Consider the following 21,489-nt stretch of genomic DNA (forward strand, 5'->3'; position numbering starts at 1 on the left):
CCGCGATTCTGACTATGCCGTCATCAGGCGGAGCAGTGACGTATTTCCGTCTTCAAGCCTGGTGAAGGTGGCTCTAGTCTCTGGGTTTCTGCCTTGTCTTCAGCAGGTTTTCTGCAATTCAGCAGCTCGAGAGACAAGGAGACAATCGCAGGAGCTCGGAACCGGGGATGGGGGAGTAGGAGGGGGGAGAGGGTCGAGTATTCATTTTCTGTCAGATCCCTGCAAGCCATCATAAAACAATTTCTCAATTTCGCAGCCGCTCAGCTTTCCGCGGTTCATAAGTCGTGTTCTTTCGGAATGAAATTACCGTTTGCGCGATCTCTGATCTATGGAAGAAGATAATGAGCTAGTCTGCAGAAAATGACAAACAGGTTCGATTCAGGGGACGTGAGAGGAGACCGTTTATGAAATTGAAGACTGGAAGGAAGAAAAAAAAGCTCTATATATATAGTGTCTCGGTAGCCTTAATTAGTTAATTGCATAAAAGCGTAATTATTAGTGCCTTTAAACGATTGCGTTATTAAATACTCGTTTGTTTGGTAGCGCCAGCAGAACTTGTCTTTCTGTTTGTAGCGCAGAAAAAGCTTCAGCCAGTCACAGAACAGCGGGCACTGCCGTAACTGATCGGGATCATCTGTAACCATTGTGTTTCAGAAACACTCCGGGGAGTTTCTACGGTGATTTAGAGAACCGTATTACAATGTACAGCAGCTTTAATTTATTTATTTTCAACTGTAATGCAATTTCCCTAACTTCTGGATATTTATTAATGCTATCATTATTTATATTATTGATGATAACCTATATACAAATAACGTGTTATAAAATATGTATTACTAATAAATATGACTAATATAGATAATAATAGAGAGCTGAAGCAGGGCTTTTGTCTCAAATTCTGACACAATATTGTTAATTATGTAAACTAGACATGATCACTAAAACTTGTTTTTAACAAGTAGCCAAAAATATATTGTTCGAGATCTCTTTGTTTAAAGTGATGCTTTCTAAGTTGGCAGCGAGCAGCACGACTGTTCTTCGTGTAACATACTGTACACTAGGTCAGAGAGCGATGATGAAACACTGGAGCAATGATCGGGAGGTATGCGGGGGCTCATTTGCAAACCGAGCGGCCTGCTGTCGCTCACAGCCCCCGAGTTCTGGCAAAGGCGCACAGTGAGCGAGCTGGTGTCCCTGGTCCGACACTGTGGCGTGATCAACACACGACAGGTAAAGGAATCGGAAACGGGCAGAGTCGCACTCATCCTCGCAGTAAAAAAAAACCCCGCTCTTGAGCGCTTCTCCACACGGGGGAGACCTTTTCCCAGTAAATGACTCGGTCCTTGGGGTGTTTTTTATAGGCTTTCGATTTTTTTTTCTGCTTCTGTGCAAAAGAAACCGACAGAGACTGATTCGTAATTCATGTATATCAGAACATTCGGGAGTGTGGGTTTGTGGAAGTGGGGGAAAAAAAAATGTATGCAGCTTATAAAACTGTGCTGCTTCCACAGGCATGGATTTGTGCGCGCACATTAAACAATAATTGATATCCATGCATTGAGTGTAACGAATATGGAAACAATTCACGACAGTACCGCACACATACACACTAAGAAAGGGGAGACGGTTACGAAAGCACAAACAGAAACCTGCAGGCTCAAGCCGTGCTTGTGCATGTGTCGGTGGAGCGGGGTGGGGGCTGTCAGCGACGAGGCGCGGGGACCGGATCTCGGTCGGCTCTAGGACCCGGCAGCCGTGCTGCACAAAGACGAGAGCCGGGAAGCCGTGTCAAAAGAAGGGTCGGAGCTCCTCCCGCAGAGGCGGGTGGGCGGGTCTCGGTGGATGTTAAGCAGATGGGACGTGTCGAGCAGCTCAGCTCCGGCAGGCAGTTACGGTGTGGCCGCGGAACCGAGGAGGCGGGTCGTACTCCGTGCCCTTGGCACAGTAGTTAATCCCCAGTTCTCCGGCGCCTTCACCTACTGTATCTCCGTGTGCGGCTCTGACAGGGACTCAACGCGCAGAGCCGCCTAATAAATCCCTGAGAGAGAATCGCTGCCCGAACCGGACCGGACGAGTTGCCCTTCTCGTCTCCAGAAACCCGGTGCCAGAGAGAAAAAGGACCCGTCTCCCCCCCCCCCCCCCCCCCCGTGTGGACTTCGGCTGCCGGGAGGCGCAGGGTGACGGACATCGGTACCTGTCGCCGGTTTTGTTTACGGTCAGCTTGTGCCTTGGAGATCGCTGAAAAAAACTTTCGATCTCGTCCGGGTGAATCAATATTCTAGCAGCGATGCCGGGCTTCGACTACAAGTTTCTGGAGAAGCCGAAGAGGCGGTTCCAGTGCCCTCTGTGTAATAAAGCCATGCGAGAACCCGTGCAGGTATCTACCTGCGGACACCGGTTCTGCGATACCTGTCTCCAGGAGTTCCTGAGGTAAGGGCACGCGTTCTGTTTTTAGAAGCCAGGGGATGGTCTTTGTCGGTTTCAATCAATTTTAAATTACGGAGGCGAGAGATTTGATTTTAAAAAAATACTGAACTGGAGGACAAAAAAACAAAGAGCCAGTTCTGCTTTATTGTTATGTGGTAGGGTGGCGTTTCTTGGACGCGGCGCTGTGTGGGGAAAAAAAGCGATCTCCCGTGTTCGTCCGGATTGTACACAAACCGATACTTGGTTTAATAAATGTACACTTTACATGTCGGGATGTTACTCAGTCGTTTCATGTCAGGTGCGAAATGGCGAAGACAGGGTGTATATACAGTAGCCCACAGGGCGCAACTTCCAATTTTTGTAGAGAACCTTTGGAACTTCAAACAGTCAAGTCCAAAAGATCGCAACAGGGCAGCCGTGTGCGTCGGAGTTGCTTCGCTGTAAACGGAACCTGTACAATTGCAAAAATGCATAAATACTTTGTTTTCTCGTATTGTCCTTCGCGGAGCTCTAAATAAAAGAGCAGCTGACATTGTTCGCGACGGAGTCTGTCCGCGGAGGGAGCGTCTCCTCTCGGCCGGCGAAGGCGTGGCTCCGTGAGCTCCGTGTTTACCTGCGGCAGGTAGGGCGCTGCGTTCTTTGAATTGCTACAGAAACCGAAACTCACCGACGCAGCCGGGGCTCCTGGCTGCGAGATCGTCCAGGTTTAGAAAGAAATGCTATTCGCTGAATCAGCCATTCGTGCTTCCCCCCTCCACCTCTGGCATTCCGATTGCTCTAGTCGAGTGGGACTCGGGGAAAGCAGTAGACAATCCTAAAGCATCTTCTAACCTGGGGTGTGTGAAGAGCGTATGTTAAAAAAAAAACGCGCACATGATATTTAAAAATGGCCTGATTAAGATGAACTGAACACGGTGTGCTAATTAGTATTGAGTGGGTTCTATTGACTGCGCTCCGCTCCCGTGCTCTGCCTTTTTATAGCTGGAGTAGGACGATGGTAATCGCAGTGTTTGACTGCCAGCGCCGGTCTCTCTCCGGAAACTCGGAAGTCGTGTGAGGGCTTACTGGCGTCCGCCCACTCACAACAAGCATGAAAAATACAATTAAGCGCTGTCATTTTATTTATTTATTTTTTTGCTGACTGGACTGTACCTGTGCGTGGTAATCCTTGTGGGGCTTCGTTGTCGAGCACGAAAGCAGCGAGGCCTGTGCTTTTCAGAGGTGACGACAGGTGACCCGTTAAAACGTTATGGGGCTGCTGCCCACTCGCTCTTGACAAGTGGTCCGTTTTCGTGGGGTCGTGGTCGGCTGCGCTGGCGCTGGGGAGCCGGTTCTGCTGATTCAGGTTTGTTTTGTGTGGAGGAATATGTTTGTATAGACTCGGGAGACGGTCGGTCACGCGAAGTCACCCCCGAGCTCAAGCGGGAGGGAAGCCCGGTGATTATGTGAGCGCTGTCACGCTGCTCTCTCACCCCTGCCTTCTCCGGGGGCACCCCTGCTTTCTCCGTGCCCCGCCGCTGGAAAAAAAAATACCCATCCGTTTGCATTTTCCCTTCGTGCTGAAGAGACATTTTCCATGCCTGGGAATTCTGCTTTTATTCCTGCAGATGTTATCAATAGAAAGCCCCAGACATTCCAGTGCTTGTATAATCAGGGGAATGTAGCAACAGGCACCAGTCGCTGTTCTGGCCTGATACACTCTGCCCCACGTTTGGTAGTATCCCATCTGTTTGCACTACTGTATTAAGTGCTAACACTTTTTTTTTAAAATGACAACTGGTTTCAAGGCTCTTTAAATAAAATGCAAATAAGGTCTAAATCCTGTTCCTGGGTTTCATGTATTCAAATAGCCCGGTGTGCTTTGCTTTTGCTGGGACGGAGATCACAATGATTACAATAGCTCTGAGTGAAATTCACAAAATAGCTATACAGTATTTGAAGTTTAGTGAAAAGGCATTGAAACCTTAATGTAAATTTCCTCAGTCAGGTGGGAATTGCTTGTGAGCTGGGGTTTTCCCTTCAGCAGTTAATAGGTTTTTGGCATTTGTTTTGTTTCTGAAAGTCCTCATTGCTGTTTTTGTTTTTTTACTTTAGACCTGCTTGCAGTGCTACAGCCTCTAAAATGATTATATTCACCTTTTGTATAAACATCTGTTTTTCAGCCAGCACCAGCACAAAGCGCTTTCTCCTGTACTTTCCCCTCATGAGGTGGTTGTCACCGTTTTACCTTCCTAGCTTTACGGTTCCATAAACTGGTAAGATATCAGCCAGGAATGAACTGGGAAGCATTCTGGTAAAGAGGATCAAGGCGGTTCTTTTAGCACCTCCAGAAGGTGATTAAAACCCACCAGTCCAGCAACAGTAAATTAAAAACAAGAGTTACACAGAGGGGGAAAAAAGCTAGCTCTGAGCACTGGGCAGTCCTGACTAATGAAGATGTGGACAACAAGGGGGAGTTTGTTTCCTGTTTTGGGGTTGGGGGGGCAGGGCAGAGGTGAGTGTGATTTGGGGGCCAGGAAGCAGTGTGAGAATGGCTTGTCCTTTGGAGCAATTTTGGACTCTGGTAGGCTCGTAAATTGGAGTGATGAGGCGCGGTTCCTCTGCGCAGAAGGGGTTGCATTCTTCACGGAGACCGAAGAGACCCTAACGTCATTGTCACGGGCTTTGCCGTGGGTCTGCTGCAGCTGGGGGTTTGCAGCCCAGAGGGATTAGAGAGATTGTGCCTTTATTGCAGGTCAGGGAGCAGAAGAGGCGGCTGTCAGTATTTCCCCTGCCACAGTCAGTCCCAGTCGCTGCAGGAGTGGAGCCCCGCAGGGCAGACGCACTGCTCTGTGCCCCCACCTGAGCCCCGATCGGCAGCCCAGGTGAAGGGGGGAAGTGTGCTCCTCGTTTGCAATACACACCTCATGCAAGGCATTGTTGTATATCCAGCGCTGATGCCCGGCATGGCTGTCTAGGGATGGTGCTGTCACTGGCGCTCAGAATAACAGACTGCTGACATCCATCCTTTCTCTAACTGCTTCTTTCAATTCACAATAAAGCGAACGCTTTGAGTTCTCATCAGCGGAAAGCTCTTCAGACACATCCTATACCTGTCTCGGTAAAAAAAAATCTTATCGGGTAATTATTTATCTAGATAGGTACTGGACATTTACTTCTTCGAAGGTTAGTTTCAGGAAAGGAAAGCCTGCTTTTAAGATCAAGGGAAAGGGTTGTTTACTGTACACGTGGAGATCTCGACCTGTGCGCTAAGTGGTCAGATTTCACCAGGGGTTAAGTTAGCAACTGAAAGCGGTTTCCATCGCTGGAAAGACACAGGAGCAAAAAGCGCAACCCGATTGGCTATCTCGGTTGTTTGTTGACATTTAGTTCATCTTATCTGGCCCTCGGCTGGACTTATCGCTGCTAGGAATCTGCTGTCGTGTTTCTCTCCTTGCTCTGCCTCCCCCGGCCGCGGGCGGCAGCCTGCGCCTCCGGGCAGAGAGGAGGCCGCGTGACGGGTGGTGAAATTTCACCTCCAGCATCACTGGTGAAGACAGAACAGCTGGGAGTTCTGTCCCTAGTGCCTGTGCTGTTCTAGAGGAGAGCGGAGAGACTCTGATTGGTGCGGGTGGCGGGTTTTAATCTGGCGTTTATATGAGCAGGATGCTGTTCGCTGTATAAGGCACAGTGAGGCTTCTGCTGCAGTGCTGATGGCAACACTACCTGCTTCGGGACTCGGAATGCCCACCCAGCCCCAGTCCTGGAGCTGTGGGACAGTGGTATGGGGCTGAATGCCCGATCGGAGAGTGAGAGCAGAGATTGAAGGGATCTTCAGAGTCCCAGCTGTGCTCGGGAGTTGAATGCTCTAGTCTGAATGCAGCGGGTGGTTTATAATCGCAGCCAGCCACAGAACACATACTCATCCCGTTTGTGGAGTGCTGGAAAAAACCACGTCCAGATGCTTCAATAAATATTCCAAACAGCTATCCTATATTCAAGTGACTATTTATGTTTAAAAATGAATACTGTGTTGAAATAGAACCCCCTACGAAATGCACAAAACATCTTTTCTGTGAATAGCGACTGCTTGCTCTGGGGGAAAAAAAACCCACAACCTAGGATAGCTGTGGCCTGAAAGATGAATCTATATACCGGTCCAATCTAGCTGAGTCATGCTGATGTAAACTTGCAGGCAACTTTGACTTGAAATGCACAAAACGTCTTTTCTGTGAATAGCGACTGCTTGCTCTGGGGGAAAAAAAACCCACAACCTAGGATAGCTGTGGCCTGAAAGATGAATCTATATACCGGTCCATTCTAGCTGAGTCATGCTGATGTAAACTTCCAGGCAACTTTGACTTTAAAGTTGGTTGCGCCTGCTCTGCTTTCTAGCGTGAAACATCTGGCACTAATATTCACGCAATAACATCCCTGCAGCTCGGATGAGCACCGTTATCTTGTGTCAGGTGATCACCAGCCTGCGGTTGTTCTGCGGGGACCGGAGTGGTCCAAGGAGGGATTAAGAGACGAGGAAGAAGTGGCTCATCCTTGTAGTAGCGAGAGCAGCCAGCGATGAGTCCGGGCTTGCCGTCCTGGGGAGCGCCGAAGCAGGTTGTTGTCTCCGAGTCTCGGATCCACCCACAAGTTATTGTTTAAGAATAACTGGGGGAAAAAAAGAAACAGAATTCTGAATCACCGAGCATTTGTGTAAAATGTCATCATGTCTCGATCCTGCGTGACAAATCGGGGTCATGCGCCATTCCATCTCCCTTTGTCTCTGCTCCACCTTTCCTGTTCTCGGAATGCGAGGAAGGTTACGGGCTGAAAGAGGTCCGTTGCCCCCATCTTGCTCGCCTCGGCAGTCGATTGGCCAAGAATTGAAACTTTTTGTCAATAGACCAGCTTAACGAGTTGCTTTTTCTCCGATCCGTCGTCTTAAAAGATCCGTTGCCGGGTTTTGTCAAGAGCTGTTGCTCTCGCATGCGTGTCAGGTTGGGGGTATACTGTCGCCCCAGGTTTTTATTGGCTCTTGCAATTGCTGGGAGCGAATGGGACCTCTGGATATTTGCCGAAAAAATCCCATATTGCTGTAGTGCTCCTTTGTTTCCGAGAGATGCAAAGCTCCGCTGATCAGGATAGGATTATGTGCTTCATTTACCATGAGTGAATTAATCATTTCCTTCATATATATATAGAGGTGTAAAACCAAAATCCTGTTATTATTGACTATAGAACTGCGGTTGCTGATGCATAGTTTCTGCAAGTCATTTGTGGATGAGCCAAACTGCCAACTGACTAATTCTGCTGGTTATAATTATTAAGTGTGATACTTGGCATATAACCTTCCGTAAAAGACTCTGGAGGTGCTGGGAGGTGGCCAGGTATTGAGGTGATGCAATCGAGGCGATTTTCCATAACGAGAGACGAATCGAGGTGACTGCATGGGTCTGTGCAGTCATTTCCAGTGGGTGATTCCATGACACTGGGGAGCAGGGTCATGGGTGATGTTGGCTGTTCAGGGAGGGAGACTAAGGTCAGGGCTAGGTTATGTGTGAGCTGTATAAAGTAGGTAGAGTACAGTAGATTCTACAGTAACAGCCAAGTCCCAATAAAATGAATGGGTTGTGCTGAACTAGGGTTTCCCAGTCAGGGTCCTAATTGGCTACACTGCAGACTGTTAGAGGATCCTTCCAATCATTTGTAGCTAAAGAAGTGAAAAAGGTTTAAACTGGTCTCATTAAACCTGATTTGAGGCCAGTTTACCCCTTTTCCTGGGGTCTTCAGCTGTTGTGGATTGAAAGCTGGAGGTCCTGCGCTGTGTCTCTCGCCTCTCGCCTCTGGTCTCCAGGAGCGGAGGATGTCCTGTGGGGGAGCGATACTTCCATCCGGTTTCTTCATTGTTTTTTTTTTGTTGTCGTCTTTTGCCCGTCGCGGAGAACCCCCAAAAGTTGAACGGGCGACCCCAGAATGCTGTTGCTTACCTTTCCCCACTGGGTAAGCCAGTCTGTTCCATCCTTCCCTTTAACGAGCGCCTTGTCTGCCTCATGTCTTTCGTTGTGATGCTTCAGAAGCCCGGCGTCTGTACTGGGGCTCCATTCTGCTGTCTCACCGAAATGTAGTCGTCCACCCCCCCCCCCCCCCCCACCAGCACCCCCTTCCTACCACTTCCTCCCCTCTGTCCATTATGAAGTGATTCTCCCGGCCAGCACACAAAGGGTTTATTGCGAAGGAAGGAAGAATTTGGGAGCAGAAAGGGAGTGATTGATGGTTGCTCCGATGGAGGAGAGATAAAGAGCTGTTGGTCTTTCACTGGCAGAGGGGATCGGGGGCAAATTGCATCTCTCTCCATTAAAGCCGAATGAATTGACTTCTGTCCTTTGTCCGGGTAATTTATTGGAGATCGCAGAGTGGAGTTACTTTGGCCTGCGAGACAGCAAAACTGCCTCATCAGGAGATAAATGAGGCAGACGCCACAGTGCCCAGAGCCGTGTAAGAGCCAGGCTAACTTTGGCACAGCGCAGTACCTCTGAACCACTACCTCTGTTATGAAGGGTGTGAATGATCTTGTGTATCTGTTTACTTATTTATGTGCTGAGGAAGGGCATCAGAATACTCATTTGTTATCATGCCAGAAACCGACAGTAGGTTTTTTTATGCTGCTGGAGCAAAAGGTTTAGTGCTTTATGCGTGTGGGTTCCAAGTATATGCATTCCTTATGAAAGCAGCAGTGTTCCGCTGTATGATAGAAATCGCCTGTTTTAGGTTGCAGTGTGAGCATCTGTGCACAGTGAAACAGCCAACTGATAAAGGCACTGTCTCTCCCATAACCTGTGGTTCATTTGCTTGATGCGCTCTTTCCTTAAAAAAAGCACTTTGCCTAGCAGTCACGACTGCTTGAAACAGGAAATGGAAGGTAAGGGGACCGGGCAAGTGACCCACAGGGCAGTGAACACCCCACAGTGGAGCTTCTTGATATATAAACCCCACAAGCCTAAGGGTGGGGCGGGCTGATGGACCATTAGTGCTGTTTAAGGTTACAAGCAGCTGTGAGCCTGGTCAGTACCTGGATGGGAGATGTCCTGGGAAAAACTAAGGTTGCTGCTGTAAGAGATATTAGAGGAACCAGTAGGGGGCGCTCACCCTGTGGTCTGTGTGGGTCCCAATGCCCCAGTATAGTGACGGGGACACTCTAATGTAAAAAGGCACCGTCCTTTGGATGAGACATAAAACTCTTTATTGTCGAAAAGAGTAGGGGTGTAACCCCGGTGTCCTGGCCATATTTCCCCCTGGCCTTTACCAGTCATGGCCTCCTAATAATCCCCATCTCTGAACTTTCTTCATCACTCTGCTCTCCTCCCCACTGAGAGCTGGTGTGTGGGGAGAGTACTGGTGCATCATCCAGGTGGGGCTGCACACTGGTGGTGGTGGAGGGGATCCCCGTTACCTGTAAAGCGCTTTGAGTGGAGTGTCCAGAAAAGCGCTATATGAGTGTAAGGAAGTATTGATTATTATTACAGGTGTTTAACCAGAATGCTGCAATCCTGTTGAAGGAAAGCGGATGGACAGCCAGGCCAGCAACCAGCTCGGGGATCCCAGCAGCTGAATGACTGAATGCAAAATGCTTTTGATGAAAATCCAATGCTCTCGCTTGCTGCAGGGCTGACATGTGCTCTGCATATCTGTAATCCATACACATTCGGGGAAAAAAGGGCATCGGATCTGCCTGGAAGCAAGTTGAAGCCATACTGTTACTTCCCACCCTCCCTGGTCTTCTGGACCTGCCCTCCTGGTCTTTGGGTCTTGGGTTCTTCAATGGGAATTATTGTTGTGCGTTTCTTTCTTTGAAAGACCGCACTCTGGCCCGTGCCAGCTTGCTGTCTGACTCTTGGAACCCGTCTCGTGCTCAGGAGAAAAGAAGAGCAGAATTTGAAAAATGGGGCTTCGTGAGGCACTGAACAGATTTTGTGATTTTAGCCTGATCTGGGGTGGGGGGGAGGGAGAGCTGTTCTGTAGACTTTGTACTCTTTCAAAAACAGGTTACTGCAGCCGGTCGAGTAGCCTTCTCCCCTCCTGCCTCGTACCTGCACTTTTGCATTTCCTTGCAGCAGGAAAGGGCTTTGCATTCTAGATGATGTCCCTTTTTCTCTTGTGAGAAAAGGAAATGACTTAATTGTTCCAAAACCAAAGGGGCCACAAAACGTCAGTGGGACAAAAGCTGGCAATTTAATGTCTCTGCTTGTTTCCAGAAGGTTCTTTGTCATGCTGTAAGACACGGTAATTAGGGGATACAGGTGAGCTAATTCTGGTCTTTGACATGGAAAGAAAACAAGAAATCCAGGAATCACACAAAGGAATTGCCCTTGGGTATGCATTTGACCTGTGGAAGCAACATTGGAGTTCACTGGAAAGTTCATATGCTTGGAGAACAGGGTGAAAGGGAGTTTATATTGTGAACATGCAGGAGAGGGATCCACCAGCAGATACTGATGTACTCGGAGAATTATTCATGACAGGGTGCTTTTATTTATCCGTGGCGGTTATGTTAATCGGTTTGCCTGAGTAATTAGTAGGTACGACGGATGAGCAGAAAAATCAGGACAAATTCCAGAATTAATAAGTCTGCAATTATCTTTTCATCTGTAATTAAAGACAACGGCGAGTTACTTTTGTAAAAAAAGAAGTGTGGCTTTCGAGCGCGATGCAGGTTCTGAAGAAGCGAATCTGCTGTCCCCTCCACAGAGACAGCAGCGCTTTTATACTGAAGTCTGGCAGCTGCTCTCCGAGTGACATCATTGTTGTCGTTTTGCAGCAGCCCAGGAAGGCGGGGGAGGAAGAGTGGGGTCTGTGGAAATCCAGCTGTGCCGGTGACATCATGTTATAGCGTCCCCTCGCTCCACGCACCTGCACACTTAGTGTAGCGGCAGGCTGTGGGAAAGAGGGCAAACTGCCTGCCTACCTCCAGAACTGTGCTGTTTGTTTCCTTTGTCTTATCTCAGCTTAGTTAGTCTGTCCTGACATGTCTAAACTGTAAGGTCTCTTAGTTGGATTCACAAAGCCCTTAACTTTCAGAATCTCATTAGCTTCCGTGCTATTTGCATGTAGGATAACGCAGTGGGAAAAAGTGGAATTGGACAGCTCTCGGGTCTTCGATTGCCAAAGTTTGGTTTTAGGAGCTGCACTATGATAAGCTATTTAGTGCTACTCACTCTGGCTGGGCACACACAGTCTCAGTGTGGGTGCTCTCATCAAAGCTGTGCTTCTTTGAAACGGCTGGTTTTTGTATAAACGTATGTTTGTAACTGGGGGGGGGGGGGGGAAATGCATTGCAAAGCCGTTTTTGGGTTAGGCGCCGGGACAAGTCTGTTGGTCGAAGGCTGAAGAGGTTTTATAGATGGCGAGGAGAGCGGTCCATACAGACTGAACTTGCACCCCGTAGTGCAGAAACAAAAGGAACTATTCCAGCTATGCAGTGAAGTACCGTCAACTCGTAGGATGCACGGGGGGCCAGTCAGATCGCTGGCTGCTTCCAAAATCTGTCTGTCAACCAGAGCGTTTATACAGGACATGTATACAGCGCATTCCCAAGCTCCTTCATGCCTATTGCTAGAGCACCTGAGACAGTGCGCTGATTGAAGAAATGAGCACTGTTGACACACTGCTTTGTCCCACGAGTCCCAGAAAGAAATGCGCTGTCCCTCTCGCTGCTCTTGGAGGTCTGGCGTGTGCTCTGTAGGGGTCATTATCTGGACTTCTCCTTTTTTGTCTGCTCGGTCTTCTGTCGCGAATCCTCTGCCCTGTTGATGGACTTTGCTCCGATCTGTCTGGGTTGCACCCCGGCTGCTTGCACGGCGGCCCTATCCCTCCAATCGCGGGTACTTCCACGCGGAGATCTTCCTCCTGCCCCTCCTGTGAGCCTGTCCCTCGCGCGTGCAGGAAATCGGCGCTTCTGGGAATGGCACCGGACAGCTGTGGAGAGGAAAATCTGGCACATCTTCAAGGGGAAGATGGGCGTGTCCTTGTTGATGGAGAGAGGAGAGGAGGAGGGGTCTGCAGTCCTGAAAAGAGCTCCCGTCGCAGAGCTGACACCCAGGCATCTGAGGAATCTGTGTCTGGGGGTCTCAATAGAGAGCAGCTGCCTGGGTAGAGGGGAAAGGGGGTGGGGGGGGGAGTTTTCCGGCCAGCACAAGGCACCTGTTCAAGTGAAAGACCCTCTTTCTAGGAGGAACAGGTGTTGGAGCAGTGTGAAGAATAGTTAAACCCCTAAGAGACGCAAATGTGCTTGCCCCAGTATTATTTTGTTTTTTAAAAAACTGCACAAGGCCGTTTGATTCTGGGGAGAAGTCTCAGCGTTTCACTTCCTTCCTCTCCAGGTCCTCCTGCCCATCTCTTTAAAGCCCGTCCTGTGTGTCTCAGAGGGCTTCTCTACTGACCGTTCCCCATGCTTCAATCTGCATTCCCTCCGCACCTCATACATCAATACGTCTTCCCAGCCAACATTTAAGTGCATCACAGTAACAGATGGATCTGAAGTCTCCGTTCTCAGTTCTCAGAACTGTTATAAATCTCAGTGAAGACAGACTGCAGATTAGTAAATGTGACTTACTCAGACACATGGCCCAATGCATAATTCATTGTTGTGCAGGGGAAAGTGTTTTGTCTGTCAGAGTTTGCATGCAGGCAGCTCTCGGTGTTACTGTGCACTCTTTAAAGGCAGGCTTAATGGGAAAGCTCCATACTTAGAGAGTTTTGCATCCCTAAATTTTGTTATTATTAAATAATAATATTTTTTTTTGCTCGTCGTTTTACAGAAGAACCGGGGCCGGTGCCTCTTGCATGACCACATTTCAACGTTTGGCCTGTTGAATTTGTAATCTGTACTGCACCCTGAGCAATATGGGACTCCCCAATTTGGCCAGTCAGAAAGACGAATGGTGTGAAAAGTGAGGAGGTTATAAGCAGGGCTGCAGAAGGGAGAGGTTCCATCCCAGTGACCCTCCCAGTGCAGACCATGGGCGAAGCTGGTTGGCAGCCATTCTAAAAGGTAGGGACACCATGTCAGGGCAGGGAATTGTCGAGTCTGGCTGGATTGCAAGGTGCCGATAGCTCTCTCTCTCTCACCCAGGGCTCAGTCCCTGGGCTGAGACGCACAAGGCGGTGGCTTTTATCTGTTACGCCAGGTGCAATTGTCATGCCCTCCTGCAAAGTCAATTGCTCCAGTGTAGGGCCTGTGAAAGGACATGCCATGCACTGGTACTACAAATGTAGGGCCTGATGCAGATGCTCATTCTTAAGGCTGATAATTCATTATCTCGCCAGTCAGTTCTGATGAGGGGTAGATGGAAAGATGGCAATTAATGGGTGTGGCACAGTAGACATGGGTTCTGGATTTATAACTGCAAGGTTGTGGGCTCAAACCTCAGGTGGGACACGAGCCATTGTACCCAAAGTGCTCCAGTAAAGTTACCCAAGTGGTGGCAAATGAAAGCTGCTTTGGGTCAAACCTTCAGCCAGATCAATGTAGTGGAAAGCGCTGTGTTTTCCAATTGCCCACGCTCCCCTTGTTACAACAACCCAAAGGCTGTTGAACTCTGACCTCGGGCGGGGTGCATGGCTTTGAAACGCAAATGAGACACCTGAAGGCACATCTGAAGACTGTGACCCTTCTGGCAATGCTGGAAGGACAGGATCTGAGCTGCTTGTTGGCAGTAAACGGGCGTCACTTGTCCTTCCACCGAAAACAAAGCAAGATAAACAGTGCAGTTTCGCCTTGCTGTTCTTATCTCTGTTCCTTCTCAATTTCTGATGAAATCTGATAAGACGAAGAGGGAGCACGTTCTCGGAATGGAAATGAACACTGCTTATCGACATTTTCCTCCGCACGGGCTACAGGCTCACCTTGGGGCTGGCCCGCTGCTGAGCACGCTTGAGACTGAGCTCTGAAACCGTTCGCTCTGTCTCCTGAAGCACGAGCCCTCCTCTGTTCCAGGGGGGAACGGCAGCCGGTCTATCAGTGCTGGAGTGTTGCTTTTCCCCCGGCTCTGCATCTGATACAAGGGCTGGGCTGACTCCTGCTTTTCGTTCTGTGCCCAGGTGTGCATCTTTACAGACGCTCCCTTAGTATTTCTGCACCCCCCCACCCCTGTGCCTGTGCGCAACAGGCTGGGGTCCCACCCTTCTTACTCACAGCTCACCTCTCTTCCCTGCCCAGCCCAAACATCTCCGCCCATTCCCCTCCCTGAAGTGAAAGTCCATAATCTCCGGATCTGTCAGATCAGCCACAGTGCAGTGTCTGCTCTGCTCCCCGGGATCTGTTAATGCAAACAGGGAAGCCCTACAGTCTGCAGTTTCCTCTTTCTCTTGCACCCTGGGAGAGCTCGATACAAATACCCTGTGGGCGAACGCTCTTGCCAAACAGCAGGGAAGAACAGATTGTAGTTTGTTCGTAGTGGGAGAGAGAGGACAAGAATGAGACAGAGGGATTCTTTTAAAAAAAAAAATAAGGCACATATGAAAGCGCAAGATGCATTTTTCCCTCCGTCTTTGAAGGTGCGTGAGTCATCCTGGTCTAGGGGCCCTGCCTGACGCAGGCCTGTGTGGTTGTGTGCGCCGTGACGGATGACTCATGGCTGGGACAGTCACGCCGACAGCGTGGAGCTGCCTGGTGGTGTTCAGAGCCGGGAACAAAGCCCTCCTCTGGGGGATCCAGGTTTCCTCTCCTCCTCGTCTCTCCCAGGCAGAACTGTTCCTTGAAAGGTGGGCGCATCTAGAATAAGCAGGGAGGAGGCGATCGGCTCGGGACCCAGCAGAAATGTCAACGTCCTCTGTTCTCCCCAGCCCCCCACGCGAGATTTAATGACGCAGCGCGCATGAGGACTCACCTCTTCGACCCTGCGGTTTTCCCCCGAGCTGTGCAGTGTGCAGATGATGTGAGCGATAAGGAGGGACAAACGAAGGCTTCATGCCTTTTTTTAGGCAGAGGAGTGCAGGCGGAAGGCGAGGGGACGTTTGCGTGGGTCTCCCGGTGTTTGCCAAAGCTCCGTCTTTTCAAGGGCTTCCGAAACTGTGCTTTGTGAAAAACCCTGTTGAGCTGGTGGAATTAGGACAGCGGGGTTCAGCTTTTCCATCGGGTCCCAGGGGCAGCGTGCTAGAAACCATCACAGGCACGCAGAGCCCTGTTGCTCACCTGATGCCGAACAGCAACAGATACAGGGCTTCAGACAGAGGCTGAATTACCAGTGTGTGCGGGATGTTGTGCATGGCATTGCCACTGGTGTTGCAGGAGGTCTGACGGCTCTTATTTTTCCCAACCTTGCTGAGAGAGCCATCAAAAGTTTCTGCTATTGTGGAAAGGGTTTTTTTTTTCCCCTAGGGTTTGAGTCATTGAGAAAAATGTAATGTCCTGTGTAATTATACAGCAAAGTAGGTCATTACATAACGCCATGTCTAACTCATGCTGTTCTTTTCACTGATTTTGATCATTTCAGTGTTCTCACCGGAAGCTGTGGCTTTTTGAATTTGTTAAAAGCTGGCTGGGCTTTGTCACAGAGATACGCAAAAGCTTGTTCAGTGTTGTCATGGGGTTTTTTTTTGACAGTATCGTGTGTCTGCAGCAGGGTGGCACCGTCATTCCCAATTCCTAGGTTACGGCTTCAACATCTGGTTCTGTCTGTGGGGAGTTTGCATGTTCTCCCCAGGTTGGATGGGGTTCCTTGCCACGCCGTCCATGGGGCTGCGCTTTGCCTGGACTGTCATTCCTGCTGAGGCCCACGGTTCGCTGCAGCCCTCTCAGTTTACCAGGTCTCTCCAGTTACACCTTGCCAAGTGTTGAAACAGCTTGTCTATACGGGCAAGCCTCACTGATAAGAAGGAGCAGAATTGACCAGGAGCAGGATATGTAGCTGCAACCCAATCAATAGGCACAGGAAGCTGTCACCAGTATCCTATCAATCTGTCCTCGGTGTTGCAGCTATAAAAAAAATCCATTTGTCTCCTACGCTGGTTGTAATTGTTGTTGCTTTCCACTGGATTAATGGTGTTGAAAGCAACTTCCTTTCTGTGGCGTTTGTAGGCCTAAAACGTCACTGAATCATGGGATACCAGTTAGAACTCCCAGCCCATTGGGTGTCTTCACAGGGGGGAGGGGGGGATTGTCATGTGTGATGGCGCTAACAGCTCTGGGCTCCATTCGTATGCCGAACTGGTGACAAATAGCGCACAGTGCCTTTGAGATGGAGCCGCTAACGAGAAGCGGGAGAGGGGCTTGAACTGTTTTAGGAACAGCAGGCAGGCAAGCAGACAGAGACAGACAGGCCCTACAGAGCAGCCTGTGTCCAGTTATCCCGAAGAGCTCCTCTTTTAATTAGGTTCTAGAGAGTCATGAGAGCTCTGCCACTCGGCGGTTGGAATATTTTATGACCCCGTGCACAGAAGAGGACTGCCCCTTGGCGTCTGGGGGAGACGACAAACTGAAGCTTAATATTTTACTTCAGGGCATTCTAGCCACCAGCAGATTGAGACAAGCTGGAAGAGGCGGCCTCACCTGAATACTGTGGCAGCATTCCTGCACGCCATCGTGACCTGCTTTGACCCTTCAGAAGACCCACTGGGCCTGATTCTGTCCATAGACCTCTTTAATAAATGGTTCTTCAATCTTGCTTCAAGAGGGTGGCATCACCATGCAGCTGCAGTTAAACAGTCTTCTCCTCAGACCTGTCAAAATCATTAAACCCCTATAAAATAAGCTTTTCTTTGCGCCTACAAAATCACAGAACCTCTTTGCTCTCTGACTCCACACCCTACGCCTGGCGTGACGCTGGGTTAGACTGTTGTCTGCCAGTATTTGATATGATGACATCAAGCATTTCTCCAGAAATTAGAGAAAAGATCCCTGAACTTCGCTGCAACGTACAGAGAGAACCACCAGGGACGCTGAAGTCCAATGGCTTGAGCAGCAACGCGTTCTGACATGGGGAGTGATTTACAAGGTAGCGAGGTGTCTATGTTCACCTTTCTGGCTGGAGGTACAAAGTAGACAGAAGGGAGTTTCCTCTCATCCTTTGTACCCATTTAATCCACCTCCCCAAAGCAGTGCTGTGCTGCATTTGTAGATTTTGGAGTTCTTGTGCTGTCAGTATGACGCTTAAAAATTATTATTATTATTATTATTATTATTATCAAATGCCCACAGCAGAGTCAAGAGAGTAAAGAGCAGGTCAGAGTGACCTGAGAGCAGTCGCTGCCTAGGACTTCAGTACTCTGAGCTCTCTGCCTGCTTTACTAGTGCTCTTCACTCATGCCCTTTGTGCTGAGGACAGACCGCAGGGCTCAGTGCCTGTGCTGTGTGCTCGCTGGTACCGGACCGGAGCTGCGCACCCAGGAGAGCAGGTCGGTCTCTGTCTCGGACTCCACCGGGCGAAGTCGGCAGATGGCGCCGAGCGGCAGTGTTGCCTGTAATAAGTAATTCGGCGCAGGGATTATCGGGCTAGCCCACCTGCTGCCTCTGCGGCAGATAAGCCGCACGGAGTTGGCGAAGAGCTCCACGCCTGCCCCAGTCTTTGGGTGCCCGCCCTGTGGATTAGCTGTGAGGGCACCGTGCGGCGGGGGGGGGGGGCTCAATCTTGTTAGATGGGGGTCACTGTCTTTAGAAAAGGCAGAAACCTAACACCTCCTCTTATTGTTTGGCTCCGAGGGGGGGGTGTGTCTGTGTTATTTGTGAAAGATATGAAATGCCATGGGTGCTCCTAAGCCTCCTCTGATCCCATTGGTGATTGTGCTGGGATTTGCTCACCCTGAGACCCTGTAAGCTCCTCTGCTGGGCCGATGGGAGAGATTTCCCTTGTTTAGCTGGGTTCGGGTATAGTGTTGGGAGGGGAAAGGGAGAGGTTGACTCTTTTCGAAGGGGAAATATTGCAGCCCTGAGAAGAAACTATTCCTTTTTTTTTTCCCTCATAAAGTTGCTCTTCGGGGCAAAATGCGAGTCTCCCTAGTTTTTTTTCCTCTCTCTCTCGGTCTCGGTGAACGGGAAATAATGCCATCTGCCACGAGTCTGCTGGAGCAACAGAAAGAGTAAACGAGTGTAAAATGTGCTCAGCGTGGCTTCTGCAGGAGGGGCGTGCGCTGGGCTGTGGCTCGGGGGGAAACGTGCTCCCAGCGAGTGTGAGGTATTGAGAGATGAGCCTGAACTCGACAGGTCAGTGACAGACAGAATGCTGGGCTTAATCGCCTCACCGGTAATCCTGCAGTTCTCTTAAGCGCCGAGTGCGTTGATGAGCTTGCTTTTATGACCTCGTCCCTGAGGAGGATGGCGTGAAGTCGTGACTGTGGCACGAGGCTGTCGGTCTCGGAGAGCAGCCTGTGCTCCTCTGCACTGCTGGAGGGCAACAGGAAAGCATTAAGCTGAGTACTTATTGCGTGTTCCTGGAGGGTTGTGGGCCTGTGTTGGGCTCAGGTTATTTTTAATGAGTCTTCTGTTTGAGACACATTATCAACACTCCAGTGCAGTGACCAGAGACCCTGCTGTAGGAGGTGCTGTGTTTGGATGAGTCCTTCAACAGAGGTCTTGACTGCTTGGCTATTAAAAATCCCATGGCACTGTTGGCAAGAGTAGGAGTGTTATCCTCAGTCTTGGCTGAGTTCTGCTCAGGCCCTGTACAATCGGACCTCGCTCCTCCTCTGGTCTGCTCTGGATGAAGTGGGTCTTCGGGGGTCCTGCAGCCTGAAAAGTGCTACACAGATGCAAGGAAATGGTTTGGTTTCCCAGCGCCCTTGTTAACACTATCCTGTCCCACTCCTGCCTGCTCAATGAAATCACAGAAGGAAGTTTGCTGCTTCAAACAGTTACTGTTTGCCAGTTACTGCTGCTGCTGTGTACAGTGAGTAGATTAACTTCCTGTGATTGTTAATCACTGGTTAGGAATCTCAGTACTACCCAGTATTATTGATCAGATTTGTTGGCCTTTTATTGCAAGCAAATATATTTGTGCCTGTTCAGACAGCTGAAGTGCGTCAGTGTCCCAGTCTGAGTAAAGCATTTTCCCCAGGGGTATAACAGCAGTGACCATCTGAGGCACTTTGAACGCACAACCTCTCTGGCTCTGATCACTACTCCACACTTCCCTTGTTACTGTAGGATTTGTCTTATGCAAGGTGGCTATAACGCATCCAGAAAATCAATCCGATTGCAATGGTAGAGTACTTACAGTTCTGACTTTAGAAAAGTTTAGATCCTGTCAGGAAATGGGTCCACATGAGGAAAGCAAAGCACGTTTTCTAAACCAAAGGAAGCTTGCAAATAAAATCAATTTATTTTTTGGAGTCAGGGCAGCTGTGATCTGTACCATCTCTTCAGAACCAAGGTACTGCCTAAGCAGTTTCTTTCTTTATCGTTCACCAAAAGCACAAGCAAGAATCGAAAGCAAAAATGTGCAAGGAGAAAAGCTTGTTTCCTCTCTCCAGACAGAAATATAGAATCTGTGCATTCATTACTGCTTTTTTTCCCCCATTATTGTTTCCCCTTTGTAAGGGTATAACTGCTGAGTTCAAGGCATCAGAGGAGCAATGACTCTGTTGTAGATGTAGCTTAGAAAGAAGAAATTAGCATTTCCCACATTCTTGCAGATATAGTAGCTTTGAGTCCCTGCCTTGCACTGTAAAATAGATGAAAGAGTCCCCATGAGTTGTTCTCTCAAACCTGTAGAAGTGTTGATGAGCTCCAGATGTGTGCTCATGTAATATTTATGGCGTTTCCACTGTTGCAGTCTTAAGGGCTTCTTTTTAAGTGCGCTAATGAGGGTCAAGAGCTCCATGAGTGTGCAGGGATCCATCCTGAAAACCAGCTGAGCTAAAGCCTGCGTTTTTCAAAAATGAAAGAGCCCCGTGCTTTTAAGACGAGCTCTTTTGTAAACAGTCAATTCTTTAGCTTCGAAGATCCTTCGAACCACTTACCAGCAGACAGCAAACAGCGAGGCTGCTGCAGTATCAAAGGCGGTATTGTTTGCCTCTCCTCCGTTTGAAGACACGACGCTCGTGCACTGCACCGGAGACAACGCAGAGCTGCCTCCCTGGCGTGTTCCTGTGGGAGAGAAGAGCTCATACCCGCTGTGGCTTCGTCTTGCGGATTGCGCACATGGCCGCCTTCGACGCGCTCCTTCAAAGTTGGATGATCGATACCATCCGCCTTTGAAAAGGCGTTTTCCCTCCCACTTCTCTTATTTGGAAAGCAAGACCGAAGTTGCAGGAGGGAGTCATAAGCAGTTAGCCCTGGGTGGCTGGCACTTTTCGCTGCTCTGTTGGGGTGATAAGGCACCTCTCCTCTCTTGCCAGCCAGATTTCTGTGCCCATCTCAACTCTGCCCGCCTTGACTCTTGTAAGAGGAGACTTACCCATGACGGTCCACACGCCCGCAGTCTGGGGAGCTGCCACACTGAGCTGTCTGCCCGCGAGCCGAGCGCTTGATCTGATCCCTGGAGCTGCGCTGTGGCCGTGGCAACAGTTGGGCACAGCAGAGCCTAGGAATGGCTAGAAGACCAGTGGCACAGATAAGAGGGGTTGTGTTTTGGGGTTTGAGTGCCCTGAAATGAGTGCAGTATCTATGAAACTGCAGCCCCCACAAAAGCAAAGACTTTTTTAAAAAACGTTTTTTTCCAAACCCATTCGATAAATGTGCCTGTGATAGGGCAGGTGGCCACCGGCTCAGGGTTACCTGTGGAAGGGCTGACTGGACCAGAAGCAACAGAGCTTCGGATTTATGAAGATCTGAAGGTCGGAGGAGCTGCTCTTGTTGCCAGCAGCAGTGTGCGGTGTTAAAGAGGCCAGTGCCTTATTCCCATGCTCTGTATTGCACAACATGCCTGTTTTTCTTCATGCCTCTTGTTATGTTTCTGACGTCTACTGGTTGAGTTCCGGGAAAAATACGTTCTGCGGCTTCGGGGAGACACCTGCAGGGCAGACGCTGTGATGGTGTTGCTTAGCGTGCAGGATCGCTGAGCAAAACACTAGATTTGCATGCTCCTCTCTCGGTGCCCCTGTAATGCATTTACCTTCAGGACAGGGCTGCGTGCGCGGACTTGATGTTTCGCAGTA

At 49.5% G+C, this 21,489-nt stretch overlaps 1 protein-coding gene across 1 annotated transcript in view; it reads left to right on the forward strand.

The window, feature by feature from the left end:
- Positions 1 to 1,887: 1,887 nt before the first annotated feature.
- The window catches only part of LOC148814368 (TNF receptor-associated factor 4-like), a 38,758-nt gene continuing 19,156 nt past the window's right edge, over positions 1,888 to 21,489 (forward strand). The window contains exon 1 of the mRNA XM_088907027.1: positions 1,888 to 2,430. Coding sequence (XP_088763153.1) covers positions 2,288 to 2,430 — 143 coding nt within the window. The 5' untranslated portion in view covers positions 1,888 to 2,287. The remainder of the gene's footprint in view (positions 2,431 to 21,489) is intronic.

This window comes from Atractosteus spatula, chromosome 27, assembly GCF_055471065.1.
Source record: "Atractosteus spatula isolate fAtrSpa1 chromosome 27, fAtrSpa1.hap1, whole genome shotgun sequence".
NCBI classification, from domain to species: Eukaryota; Metazoa; Chordata; class Actinopteri; order Semionotiformes; family Lepisosteidae; genus Atractosteus; species Atractosteus spatula.